The following is a 14,413-nucleotide window of genomic DNA, read 5'->3' as shown; positions in this document are numbered from 1 at the left end:
AATATTTTTTGGGGATTGAAGTGGCTCGTAGCTCTGCAGGTTTATTCTTATGTCAGCGCAAATATACTCTGGATATTATTTCTGAGAGAGGTTTATTAGGCTCCAAGCCTAGTGGTTTTCCCATGGAGCAAAACCACAAATTGGGTTTGGCTACAGGCGATTTTCTTTCTGATCCAGAGTCCTATAGACGACTTGTTGGTCGTTTGATCTATCTTACTGTGACGCGCCCTGACTTGGCGTATTCAGTTCATATTATGTCTCAGTTTATGCAGCAACCTCGTAGTGAACACTGGGATGCAGCAATGAGGGTGGTTCGATACTTGAAAGGGACTCCCGAACAAGGTATTTTATTGAGCTCTGATTGTGATCTAAATCTGCAGGGTTGGTGTGATTCAGATTGGGCCGCTTGTCCTTTGACTCGACGATCTTTATTAGGTTGACTAGTTTTTCTTGGAAAATCTCCTATTTCATGGAAAACTAAGAAACAACCAACTGTTTCTTTCTCTTCTTCAGAGGCCGAGTATAAGTCCATGTCTTCGTGTTCTAAAGAGCTAAAGTGGGTTAAGGGCTTGTTGTTCAGTCTTGGAGTACAACATCCAAAGGCGATTAAGTTGTTTTGTGATAATGAGGCGGCTTTGCACATAGCAAAGAATCCAGTTTTTCATGAACGGACAAAGCACATTGAGATTGATTATCACTTTGTTCGTGATGCTATTACTGAGGGATGGTTATCTACATCTCATGTTTCGACATCTTCGCAACTTGCTGATATTTTTACAAAGGCTCTTGGGAAAGCACAGTTTGATTATCTTCTTTCCAAGTTGGGCATTTTTGATCTGCATGCTCCAACTTGAGGGGGGTATTGAAATATTATCGTATATTAAAATATTTGATAAAATATTTCCATATATTTATCTCCTATATTTATGTTAATTCCTAAGATCCTACGATATCTTTTGATACGAGGACTAGGTCTTTGTAAATCTATATATTTCAAATCATAATCAATGAGAAAGCAAGCTATTCTACTCTAATTATTTTCTATTTCGCTTCAATTTATCAAAAACCTTCCCCAACCACCCTTCTACCTTACCCCCACCACCCAGTCACCTAGTTGGAACTCGCTGCCCCTCATTGCACCTCCCTCACTCCTTGCCGGAACTCGTTGCATCTCCAATATTATAAGAACATTTTCAATGATAAGCTACATACTTGCAATTTTATTTAATTTGCAAGTAGAATCCTTTTTGTGTATCATTGAATTGGGAATGCCCTGATACTAAGGGGTCGATTTTTAAAAAAGTTAAATGTAATGTGTAAATAAATTAGAATATACTCATAATTTGAATTATCGCTGATAGAAATTTCATAGTAAATGATAGCGCAATATGGTGATTAGTATCATTCAAAAGAAGAAGGATGAATGATATTACAGAAAAGAAAGGAAACACCCAAAATAATATTAGTTAACATAGATGAATGAGATCAATACAAGTCTCTGTCTCTGGAGCATTCAGGAGTAGGGGTGTACACCGGTCCAAAACCGGACCGGACCTGGACCGGACCTGTTTGGACCGGGGACCTGAATTGGGTAATTATGAGGACCGGGTACCGGACCTGAATTAACAGGTCCGGTTCCGGGCCAGACCTGAAAAATCAGGTCCGGTCCGGGTTTGGACCTGAATGGACCTGTTTTGTGTCTTTTTCGTTTTTTTTTTTTAATACAAAACCTGTTGGACCTGCATATGGACCTGCATATGGACCTGTTTTGTGATTTTTAGACCTGTTGCATAATTTAATAATTACATACAAACCAAAATTATCAATTACAAAACTACATAAAGTCTATAAAGTCCCGATTCTCAAACACCAAAAATACAAATGAGTCCACCGAAAATACAAATAAGTCCACGAAAACTCATAAAATTACATAAATTCTCTTAAGTCTCAACTCTCAACTCTCAAGTACTAGGAATACATAAATTCTCCAACGAGTTGTTTTCCCTTTGATCGCGTGATTCACACTAATGAGTCCACGAAAACAACTTCATCGTCTACATTGTTAGATTCACCACGTTGCACCTCTAAATAAAATACAATATAGAATATATTAATGATTGATAACAATGAAATAATAAATTTGGTGTAACAAAATTTCAAATACATAAAATTATTATTACCTTTCTCTATTTCCTCTAACTCTTTCAAATTTTCTTCCACATCAACAATTGGCACTTCCTTAGCTCTAAGCCAATCTTGTGTGCAAAGTAACGCTTGAACCATCTTCAATACAAAAATATTACACAAATATGTATAAACAAAGTCATATTAAGATATAAACAAACTTGATTTTATAAAATAAAAAGATAACGATGCATTACCTTAGGAGTTAAAGAACTCCGAAATGGATCTAGAGTACGACCTCCCGTACTAAAAGCAGATTCCGATGCAACGGTCGACAATGGGATGGATAGTATGTCACGTGCCATGCGATTAAGAATCACATAACGCTGACCATTCTTACCCCACCATGTCAATGCATCTTGTTCTTCCTCCTCCGGCCCTAATTGATCATTTAAGTACCTATCCAACTCACTTATCGCATACCCACTTGTCCCCTTCAATCGTTTTGCTCTTTCTTTTAGTTTCCTCACATAATCGGAACCCACTCCTTTACTATTATCAATATCCATTGACATATTATCTCCACAATCTGGAATATTATAAGTAGCATACATTTTTCTATATTCCTTAAATAAAGAGTAAGCGAACTCCTTCACATCATTAACAAGTTTTGTACCCTTTTCCGGTCCATGCATATCCGTTAGTGTCAATTCAACAATGACCATCTTAGAGTGAGGGTCGAGAAGAAGAGCAACATAAATGAACTTATTCATCTTATCCACATCCCCCCAATACTTATCAAACTTTTTTTTCATTGCAATGGCCATGGCTTGAAAATTCAAGTCCTCACTTTGTTCCCAATTATTCAACATATCATACATAGAAGCAATTTCTCCTAAACCTTTATTAGCTGTCACATAATGGGAACCAGAAATTCGTTTAGTTAACAGATAAAACCCCCTTAGAAACAAAACCAACCTCTCCACTTTTTCCCAATCTTCGGGTTCGGGAGGCCTTTCATTGTCATTCAAATCCTCTCCATCAGGAAGAGATAACCCACTAAAAACACGTCGAAACTTCAAAGCCGTTTCCAACATTATGTATGTGGAGTTCCAACGAGTGGGGACATCAAAGGATAAAGAAGATTTTGAATCTATGTTTGCTTTTTGCACAAGATCTTTGAATCTAAGTATTCTTGCAGGGGAATTCTTAACATATTTCACAGCATTTCTAACTCTATCAATGCACACACCATGTTCTCTAATACCATCCCACACAATTAAATTAATGATATGAGCAATGCATCTAACATGAAGATTTTTTCCATCATTTATACATCCTGTTCTTCTAACCATTCTACTCAAGTGTGCACAAGCAACATCATTTGAAGAAGCATTATCAACAGTGACAGTAAAAAGTTTATCATCAATACCCCAATACTCTAAACATGCCTCAACTGCTTTTCCAATAGCCTCTCCTTTATGACTAGAAATTGGACAAAAATTTATGATCTTTTTATTCAATTTCCAGTCATTATCAATGAAATGAGCTGTAAGACACATATAATTAATTCTTTGTATTGAAGTCCAAGTATCAGTGGTCACAGAAATTCTTTGACATGTCTTAAACATTTCTCTCAATTTCTCTTTTTCACTATAATACAACTTTAAACAATCACGAGCAATGGTAACACGAGATGGAATGTGAAATTGTGGACATGCAACTTGCACAAAGTGCCTAAAACCGGGTTTTTCCACATGCTTAAATGGTAACTCATCAACAATAATCATGTGAATCAATGCCTCTCTAACATCATTCAAGTTAATAATCCTACTCCCACACTTTAATTCACTACTCTCATGTTCTTGATCAAAATACAATTTAGTTTGCTTTTCTTTGCCCTTTTCTTTTTCTATATTAATAGGATTACCGAGACATGATTCTGCATGGTTTTTAACATTTTTTGAACCATTAAGATTACCATCAGCAGCAAAAGTTTTAGGACAGAACTTACATTCAGCTCGTAGTTTTCCATTCTCGACGTACTCTAAGTAATATTTCCAATACTCAGCTTTCCTCTTACTTTTTCTGTTCCATATATATTCCCGCCCCGCTTTTAGCTTCTTATCAGGAGGCAAAGTAGATTGCAATTCTTCCATATCCTTTTCAGAAAGTGGCTGTGACGTTTGTTCAGAAAAAGAAGCAGACCGTTTGGATTGAGAGCTCTCCATCTACAATATAATTATATACAATATAAGTAATTTTAAAGTAACAATTATATACACATACCATTTTATAAAAAAATTTAAGAGCAACTTACATTGCAAGAATAAGAATCCGTGGTTCCTTGACTTCCTTCACTCCCTGCAAGAATAAAAACAAAAATAAGAACCCCTGAACTACACACAGGTTAGCCAACTTATTTAATCTTAATAATCTGAGTCCATACTTTTAGCAGCCTAGCAGGAATAAACACAAATTTTAAAGTATAAGTTAGCTTAAAAAGTGTCCATATATACACATTAGAAATATCAATACACATTAGAAATACTTTCAACTTTCTGAAATTTATGTTAAGAAAAAAATGAGAGAGGCATTGCCCACACAACACAACACAACACAACACAACCAACTTTCTGAAATTTATGTCAATACCCAGATCCACCACTGCCCACACAACACAACACAACCAGCTTCATTGGCAGCCCCACCCCTAGCCGCCTTCCCTGACACTCCAACCATGGAATCCACCCCACAATAGGTAGCTGGACAGTTGGAGACACGAGCTGCTGATTTTCTGAATTTGAGGAGTCGGCAGTAGAGCTACTTGCACGATGCAGGGAGGCACTAGAACTTGAAGAGTCTGAGAAAAGGTTGTCCTCGAGCGCAACAGACATTCTGAATCCACCCCCTACTTGAGATTGTGTTCGAATTGCAGTAAAGGGGGCATAAGGATCTCCTAGAGGAATAGCAGCCCTTGAGTGTATAGTAAAGGCAGTAGCAGCCCCCCTATTTTCCTCATTTAAGGCTGCTATGTTCTCCTCAATAAACCGAGTTGAATTGGGGTGATGGTATGATTCCGGAGTGGTTGGGTCTGCTATGTTCTCACTCAACCACTCCAAAACCCCCTCCAATCCAAAACACCACCCAGCCACCCCGAAAACCCATCTCCACTCTCGGTGACCCTACCAGCCACCACGAAAACCCCTTCTCCACTCCCGACAACCCCATCAACATTCACAATTTTCCATCCAGCCATCCCAAAAACCCCAGCTCACCACCCCAACCCACCCCACCCCACCCCACTGCCACCCCTTAACCCTTAACCCCCACACACCAGAACCGTACCACCGTAACCCCACCATAACCCCACCCCAACCCACCCTACCACACAAATTTTCGCACTAAATTAATCTTAATAATCATAATAAACACAAAATTTCGAACTAAATTTCGCACTTGAACCCTAAACCCTAAACTTCTTAATTCTTATGAACCCTAAACTCAAAAAAACCAAAAAAAAAAAACAGAAATTCGAAAGAGATGAACTAAAAAATAAGAAATTCAACATGCAAACATCAAACAATCATTAAAAACAATTGAAAATTTGAAACAAGAATAAACATATAAATTCTCACACTTAATTTATTATTTCGAATTAAAAATACCAAAATTATAAGCAAATACTTACCAGATATTATCGGTGTGCATCGCCTGAGAGAATGAGGGAGGTGTCGGCAGTGGGCGGTGGCCGGAGCGAGTTGGGACAGCCGGACAGCCGCGTTGAGAAGTTGAGATTGAGGGAGGCTGAGAGTTTGGGCTTAGGGAGTTAGGGTTAGAACTTAAAAATATGAAAGAGATTGAGGGAGGCAGAGAATCAGATATTTTCTTGTTTTTTTTTTTTAATTACGATTTCCCGGGTTTCAGGTCCGGACCTGAAAACCCCGGGTTTGGACCGGGTCCGGACCGGGACCGGGAACCTGGATTTTTAAGAACCGGGATCGGACCTGAATCAACAGGTCCGGGTCAGGTCCGGTCCGGTTCAGGTCGGTTCAGGTCCGGTTTCAGGTCCGGGCCAATTTTTGTACACCCCTATTCAGGAGGAATGGTTGGATATCTAACTCGATCCTTGCAGTAATTGTAGATGGTGAATTTGGAGCGAACCCACCTCAATCTCCTAAATTGAAAAGAATCAAGGTCTCTGAATTCTTTTTGATCCCACCATCTCTTTCCTTGAGTTGCACAAAACTTGGCCTCAACGGATGCTTCACAACCGTCAATATGGAATCCTTTATAAGCTGCCACGAATGGAGCCTTTGACCAATCTGTCTTCTCTAATCCCCCTCTGGTAGCCCAATCATCTGCATTCCACAAGCTCGAGTACATTTTCATTGGTTGGTTGAACGGGAATTTCACTCCCAAGTCTTTGCAATTTTTGAACACTCTAATTGGCGTGTCATCCACAAAGAACCTACATACGGGTCCAATTTTTTTAAGTAAATCAATACGTAGTAGAGTAATATCCAACTAATGTAAAGTAAGTTACTTACACAATCTGATAAAGATTCCATAGAATTGAGTATCTATGGAAGTCTTTGGTTGGATCAAACCACAGATATATTCTTTGCTCTCTGTCTCCCTTTCCTCCGGTGAATACATTAGTCTGTAGAATATACGGTTGCCCCGTCCGGTTTCCCAGGAACTCAAAGTCTACCTCGTCGTGCTCCGAATTTTGTGATGAAAGCTAACAAACAAGTATTCATTTATTAAGCGAGCTAATACATCATTCTATACAGATTAACAAAAATCATGTCTATACATGCTCTTAATCTGTATGCATGAAAAGTGTAATCTAGAAAAGCCTTTTGTTATACCAAGTATAGTACTCCGTAATTAATTAAGGCAGTTAAAACAGTACACTCGCATAAATTCAAATGTATTACAGTAGCAGATAAAGGGGCTTTGACTCTTGAAGATGATAAAAAGAAAAGCAACAAAGCGACAAGAAATATTAAAGAGCAAAACATAATCAAAATTACTGTATAAAAGGCCATAAAGAAGACTTTATTTAGAATGGGATTAAAGTTTTTTGAATTGATTACCTTAATATTTTGATGATTGACATACATAAAACAAATTCTGACTAATGACGTGTGTAAGTCTTGGTTGAACAGAAGATTCAGGTACAAACCTAAATGTTCCGGAGTAGGAACAAAAGAGTTTGGAAGACTTGACGTTATTTGCAAGCTTTCAATATATCCTCACAAGCTCTAAATACTTAGTATATTATTGTACGTACTTGAGAAGCAAAAGTGGTGGAATGAACTAATAAGAACCTCGAAGTTCCTAAAGGAACGTGAAGTTCCTGAAGGAACCTGAAGGAACTCAACGTATGACTCAGAAACGATTTTTACGAGATATTTAAAACGGTTTTCAAAGTCCTTGATTTAAGGAAAAGATAAAATCAATTTGAAAAGTTTTGTTTTACAAATAAATAAAATCTAAATAATTCTTTAATTTAAAAGATAAGTTTATTTTAAATTAATTAATTGTTTAAATATCTTTTTAATAAATAAATATTTATCTTTTTAATAAATATTCTTTTAAACTGATTTTGACTTGGTAAAAATTCAGTTTGCTTAAATTAAGGTATCACGTTGAACTTGGGAGACACGTCAGTGAAACCATGTTTCTCAATTTCCTCAACATACATCCTAACTTCCCAGTTATGGTGAACGTGGGATTGAGGGGGAAGTGGGAACATGGTTGAGACTTAACCAATCTCCCTATAAAAAGCTATCAACGTTGCTGTTTTAAAGAGTGGAAAAACAATCTTAAGTATTCTGAGCATAGAGTTTCAAAGTGTTTAAAAGAGAAGTTCCTTCCATCCTTAGTCTCTTAAGTTCTTTAGGAAATACTTGTAATCATTGTGTAATTGGGTTTGGGTTGTGAGAGTTGTAAAGTGTGAGACTTGAGAGAGTTGTTTACACTGTACAAGTGATTCAGAGTAGAATCACAAAGTGTGAGAAACTGTGATTGAGGGATCACAGTTGGGTAACTTGAGTTCCTCACGGAACTTGAGTCTAGGCAACGTATTAGTGATTGTAAATCATTTTTACATAGTGAATTTATTCATTGCCTATCTCAGTGTCTTTTCTCTTAGTAGTAGATTTAATTCCGCAAAATTTACCATAGTCTACATACACTACAATTCACCCCCCCTCTTGTAGTATACATTGTTCTATCAAAGTTGTCTTAACAAAACAAATTAAAAAAAAAATTGCAAAAATGACATTAGAAAGTGAGTTTCACAAAAATTGTCTTTTATAAATTTGCGTAAATTTTGGCGAGAATCAAGATATTGGACCTATGAAGATAAAAATTGTAAAATTGGTGTTATTGTTAGTTGGTTGTTTCGTAGCTAGCATTACTGATTCAACTACTATTGTTACCTCGGATCCATTATTTAAGATAAAGAGTTAGCAAGGCAGTTGTATAAAGTACTGCAAAAAAATTAGAGTGAAAGCAAAGAAATGTAGTACGGTCTACGGTAATAAAAAAGAGTATAGAATAGAGAATGTAAAAGAGGAAAGTAAGACAGACATAAAAGGCAGTGACGGTTCCAGCAGAATCTCCTCCAACCAGTTTGATATGCATGCTGAAGTGTCCGAACAAGTATGATCCTTTGGATTGGAACCCAGTACCTGCATTATTTATTTATTTAGTATACTCCATCACTCTAATCTATAAACTATAATAGTGTAAACTGTAAATAATAATTAGTAAGAGTTTGTACCAGTATAATTATCAAGTAGAAGCTGAATCTGATTGCCTCCATCAAAGTACTTGATGTGGTCAAAAGCCTAAGTTGGTACATAGTTTCTTCCGAATGGCACATCAATGGCCTTTCTTGGAGCTGCAGCCAGTGCTCCATTAATCGCCAAAAACAGCAGCATTACAACTAGCTTCTTCTCCTTGTCAATAAATCCCATCTTCTTCTATTCTTCCTACACTTACAACACAAAACAAACCCACTTATATTTGTTGATTGAATAATAGAAATAACAAAGTACTCCGTAATAGGTAAGGAAAGTAGATCGAGCACGTCACAGTGCTCATTAGGTGAGGTAAGCTCAGCTCTCTGTTTTAGAGCTATAAACTAACCCAAGTACCCCGTAGCTTATTACTACCTCACTCATACTGTATGTAAAAAATTCAAAATTAGAATGAATGAATATGATACCTCAAGAAACACGTTGGTCGTTGTTTGAAAGAAAGAAAGAAAGAAAGTTGAAACACCTTAAACAAATAAAGGAGAGACAGACAAGGATATGAGTTATACTGCAAAACAGAATGAATGAGCCTATGATATTCCCTTTAATATTTATAGATAAAAATCATTTTTTCAAGGCTTCAACAGTATACCCAGTACCTTGTGCTTTGTGCACCTTCACACTCTCATTCTTACCATAAATTTCTCGACACCCCTCAGATAAAGGCTACACTACATACAATTTTAAATTCTTATGTTTTTATTAATTAGAATAATGAATTTAAGTTTCATTATATTTAACTTCTAATTTTCTCCCCTCTTTTGATAACGAGGATGCCCCAGTTTCTCATGATAAGAAACAAATTTTGTTTCCCACATGGCATTTTTGTAAATAAACCAACAACTTTATTTAACTTTTTTAACTGTGGAGCCCACAATACTGAAAAAGTTGTTGATTTATTCACGAAAATGCCACCATGAGAAACAAATTTCGTTTCTCACCGTGAGAAACAGGGAATTTCCCTTTGATAACGTGTCAAACTTTTAATGATATTATAGGTAGGAACAACAAAATGGTTGTATATATATCATCTCTTCCTTTTATTTCTTTCCTTCATCACCAATAATGTTATTTACGGGACTATATTAAATCACTAACTATGGCCTTTAATCTAATTGCATTTAGTAAGGGAAATCTTCAAATTTACAGCAACACATTGTGTGTTTAGCAAACAAAATAGTTGAGTTATTGCTATTTACGGATGTAGCTCAATCATGAAGCATTTCATAAATACGGTGTATTAATTTTGACTGCAAAGGTTATATATAGAAAATATATATTTACATTAAAATAATCCAACATCATAAAGATTAAATTAAACATTGGTATTTTTAACAATGCTCCTAGCTCCTACTTCCATTCCTAATAGCGCACACATTGGGGAGGATATATCTTTCCTTCCTTCACTCACTCTCTCCTCCAAAGTAGTTTCTCTTTGATTCAAATTATTTTTGTTAAATTTAAATTATTTTTTTTAACTTAAATTAACTTTATTGAACTGAAATTAGGGCATGTTCTCATTGACTGAACTCAGTTGAACTGAATTGAACTGAGCTGAGCTAAACTGAACTGAAATGAATATTTTATAAGAGAAGGAAATTAGGAGCTGAACTGAACTGAATTTCAACGTATGAGAACAACCCTTACTTTTGCTTAACTTAAATATTTTTACTGATTTTCTATTATAAGTCTTCTTTAAGAAAACTGAATTTTACTGAACTAAACTTATTTTTACTAAACTAAAATTATTTTTATTGAGCTGAAATTAATTTTACTGAACTAAACTTATTTTTCCTAAATTGAAATTATTTTTACTTAGGAAAATTTGCCAGGAATAATACCACCTTTCACTTGTCTTCCAATAATGGAACGACCTTTAATTTATTTCTAAATGGAACCACCTTTGACCCCTATTTTATATAAATGGAACAGGTTAATTGTTAACCGGTTTGTGAAGGTAAACTGGTGACGTGGCCTTAAATTTGAAGGTTAAATTGGTGAGTTGGCATATTACCGTTAAGTTATGTTGCCTTTTCTTATAAATTAGGCCCCTTGATCTCTGTTCTCTCTATTCTTCTCCTTCCCCTGTTCTTTCCATACTTCATCTTTCATTTTGCGAAGGAAATCCTTTGACAATGGCTTCAAGAAAGGGAAATTCATACACTTCTGGTTCTTCTTCTACCAACAAAAGGGTTGTGAATGCAAAAATTCGGTGTGACTGTGGAAGGGAAGCCCTTATCAAGACTGTGAGGAATGGGCCTAATATGGGGATGAAGTTCTATGGTTGTCCTCTGTGGCCAGTAAGTTTTGTAATTTACTTAATTTAAGGTTAATTAGTTATTTGATAGGCTAATTGAACAATTTGATAGGCTAATTGAATTTGATTTGTTGTGTTGTGTTGCGTTTTGTGTAGGATACACAATGTGAATTTTTTAAATGGGTGAATGAGCACACTGATTTGGAGGAGCAGCAGATGAAATTGTTAGAGAAGGATACTATAATATTAGAGATAGAGGTTGAACAAAAGATCAGAGATGAGAAGATTAAGAAGCTGCAATTAAAGAAAGGTAATTTGGAGGAGGAACTTAAAGACATGAAGAATGAGGTGTTTCAAATGAAATCTGAGATAATGGATTGTTCAAGGAATGAGAAAAATCTGTACATGGCTTTGTTTATTTCATGGCTTTTGTTTGTTGTTGTGTATTTATCTTAGGTATGTACTGTTGGCTTGACATGATTGAGTTTGTAATGGGATGGTTTCAATGGAATGAGAATGACTAAGGTCTATTTTGTACAAAGTGTTTTACAAGTTCTATATGTGATTGCAATTGGAAAAAAAAAACACCTCTAAATTTGGCAGCATAACTTCACCAAAAAGCTATAATGAGCTAAAAAACCTTACATTACTTAATTAATTATCATCCAAATGGTGCCCATATTTAAGCACCACCATGAAGTAAAAACATAGTTTTTTAAGTTGCAAAAGATTACAATACCCTGATCACAGTTTAGCTTGCCAAAATTACACAACTTTAACAAAGTTCAAAAGATATCCCTAGTCTGAAAACATTTGTAGTTCAAGTTGTTACAACATCATTGTGGTTGCTGGTCAATGGTGGAGGTTTGGCTTGACTGAGTTGCTGACCTAGTCCTTGCCCTTGAACTTGAAACCTATTGTGTGTACATGCCAAAAAAAAATGATGTCAGGAAAAATTAATAAAAAAAATCAGATTAAAAAACAAAACAATGTCAGACAACATACTTGTGGGTTTCCATCAGCACCAAACAACACACCAATACCAACAGGTGCGTTGTTTCTTCCCCTACCCCTTCCTCTTGCTCTCCCTTTTCCATTTCCTGAAGTACTTACAGCAGCATCAACTTGACTCCCCATTCCTCTTGCTCTCCCTCTTCCTTGTCTTGTACTAGCTGCAGCAACCTGAGTACCTCTCCTAGCTTGGCTTCCCCTACCTCTTCTAGTTGACCTAGCACCTTCACCTCCCAGAATCATTCTACCACTCCTGCCAATAAGAGTTGGTAGTACAGGAGCACTGTGATGGGCTGAGGAAGGTGTTGCAGTTGCAGGTGTTGCAGTAGTTGCTGCAGAATCCATCTGTGAGGGGTGGTCTGTTGGAGTTGGAGTTGGTGTTGGTTCAGCTCTTGGCCTGCCTCTTGGTTTTTTAGGTTATGGTTCAGTAGCTGCTGCAGATCCCTTGTCTGGGCACCCCCTCTTATTGTGACCCTTTGAATTACAAATGCTGCAGGTCATCTCAATCCCTGATCTAGTCAATGAGCCTGTCTTCTTAGGATACTCAAGTGGGTGTTTGATTCTGTTCTTCCTGGGCCTTCCAGGGCCAATTTTGATTGGAGGGGGATCCAAATTGCAGGGCACCCTTGGCCAATACCTTTCTCCTTCCAATGGTGGTATTAAGCCACTGTAAGCCTTCACATAAGTCTCCACCTTGTAGCACACATCAACATAATCCTCTGCTACCTTGTTTTGAAAGTAAATACAAGCTATGGCATGGCAGCAAGGAATGCCAACCATATTCCACTTCCTACAACTACAAGTATTAGCCACTAAGTCTACATTCACTTGATCTAGGATATGTCTGACATTAAACAAGCTATCTGAGGATGGCATTACAGTACAGTATGCTGCCTTCTCCTTTTCTTTGTCTAACCTAGATTGTATCCTAGGGCATAAGATAGAACTCCACTTCCCCATTTCTTTTCTTTTGCTCACTAACCTTTGCATTAATGCAACCCTAATATCCTATAACATGAAGATTAGGTGCCTAGTCCTAGCATTGATTATATAAGCATTGAATGTTTCTGCCATATTGTTAGTTATGGCATCAGTTTTAATAGATGGATCTAGGTGTGCTCTACAAAAGACATTAGGATTGTACCTCTTAAATGCCAAGGCTGCCTCTGCATTCATTTCACTTAACTCCCTAGTGCTTCATTGTAGTCTGCCAAGTTATAGCACTTGGCTATCTTCCAAAACTGCATCTTCATCTCATCCCCTTTGTATGTCCTGTGCCAATGGGCAAAGATATGCCTGGCACAGTGTCTGTGTTCAGCTTTTGGAAGCACAGAAGCAACAGCATTCAATATAGCCTACACCCAACATAAAACCACACAAACAGACTATTGGATCAACACATGCATTAACAAGTGAATAAAGGCAGGACTGTAGATGCATTAACAAGTGAATAATGGAGAATGGACACATTTATACCTGGTGCTCATCTGAAATTATAGCAATCCCACTTCCATCTCCCAAATCAAGGCAGGACTGTAGATGGGTAAAGAACCATACCCATGACAAGTTGTTCTCTCCCTCAATCACACCCAACAGATTGGGTACATCTGCTCATTTGGATCCCTAGACACTGCTATCATAATCTGACCCCCCAAGGAATGCCTTCAGAAATGCAGCATCTACACAAGTCACTCTTCTGCAAGCCATCTTCCAACCCTCTTTGACTCCATCAAAACAAGTGAAAAACCTCTTGAAGACTGGGGTTGATGTGTTAGGTTGTGGATCAACAACCAACTTAACTACAGTTTCTGGGCTAGCTTCCTGAATTGCCTTGAAGTACCTCTCAACTTTCATATAATGCTCTTTCATTGATCCATGTAACATCCTATGAGCATGATATTTGACCTTGTATGCAAAATTTCTAGTCACAATTACCTTGTACCCTCTTCTTATTGTTTTCACTATCTCCTTAGCTGGCCAATGTGGCCTTGCTTTGAACAACTCAAGAAGTTGCTTTGCCACCCAAGTGCTCTTCAGTTGTATGTTCTTGTTCATGTTTCTAAGACATGTGTGGCTATCTACAACACTCTTCACAAACCAAGTTGCATCTCTGGAATGCATAGAACAGTATAGATAGAAAGGGCAGTTCTCTACACATTTAACTCCCAATTTTTGCTTGTCTTTGTTG

The 14,413-nt window shown here is 37.0% G+C and overlaps 1 protein-coding gene and 1 pseudogene across 1 annotated transcript; both read right to left on the bottom strand.

Moving 5' to 3' along the window:
• Positions 1–6,162: 6,162 nt before the first annotated feature.
• On the bottom strand, positions 6,163–9,253 carry LOC110720812 (annotated as a pseudogene).
• Positions 9,254–12,642: 3,389 nt separating this feature from the next.
• Positions 12,643–13,185, bottom strand: LOC110720659. The gene has a single exon (XM_021899712.1). It carries the CDS (start codon positions 13,183–13,185, stop codon positions 12,643–12,645), a length of 543 nt encoding a protein of 180 aa, XP_021755404.1.
• Between the last annotated feature and the right edge of the window lie 1,228 nt (positions 13,186–14,413).

The sequence above is a fragment of the Chenopodium quinoa genome, unplaced genomic scaffold (assembly GCF_001683475.1).
Source record: "Chenopodium quinoa cultivar QQ74 unplaced genomic scaffold, ASM168347v1, whole genome shotgun sequence".
Taxonomy (NCBI): Eukaryota; Viridiplantae; Streptophyta; class Magnoliopsida; order Caryophyllales; family Amaranthaceae; genus Chenopodium; species Chenopodium quinoa.
This window is presented reverse-complemented; position numbering and strand designations above follow the sequence as displayed.

Excerpts from the sequence above, each read along its gene's own strand:
- LOC110720659 (XM_021899712.1), bottom strand. The coding sequence starts at position 13,185 with ATGGGGAAGTGGAGTTCTATCTTATGCCCTAGGATACAATCTAGGTTA.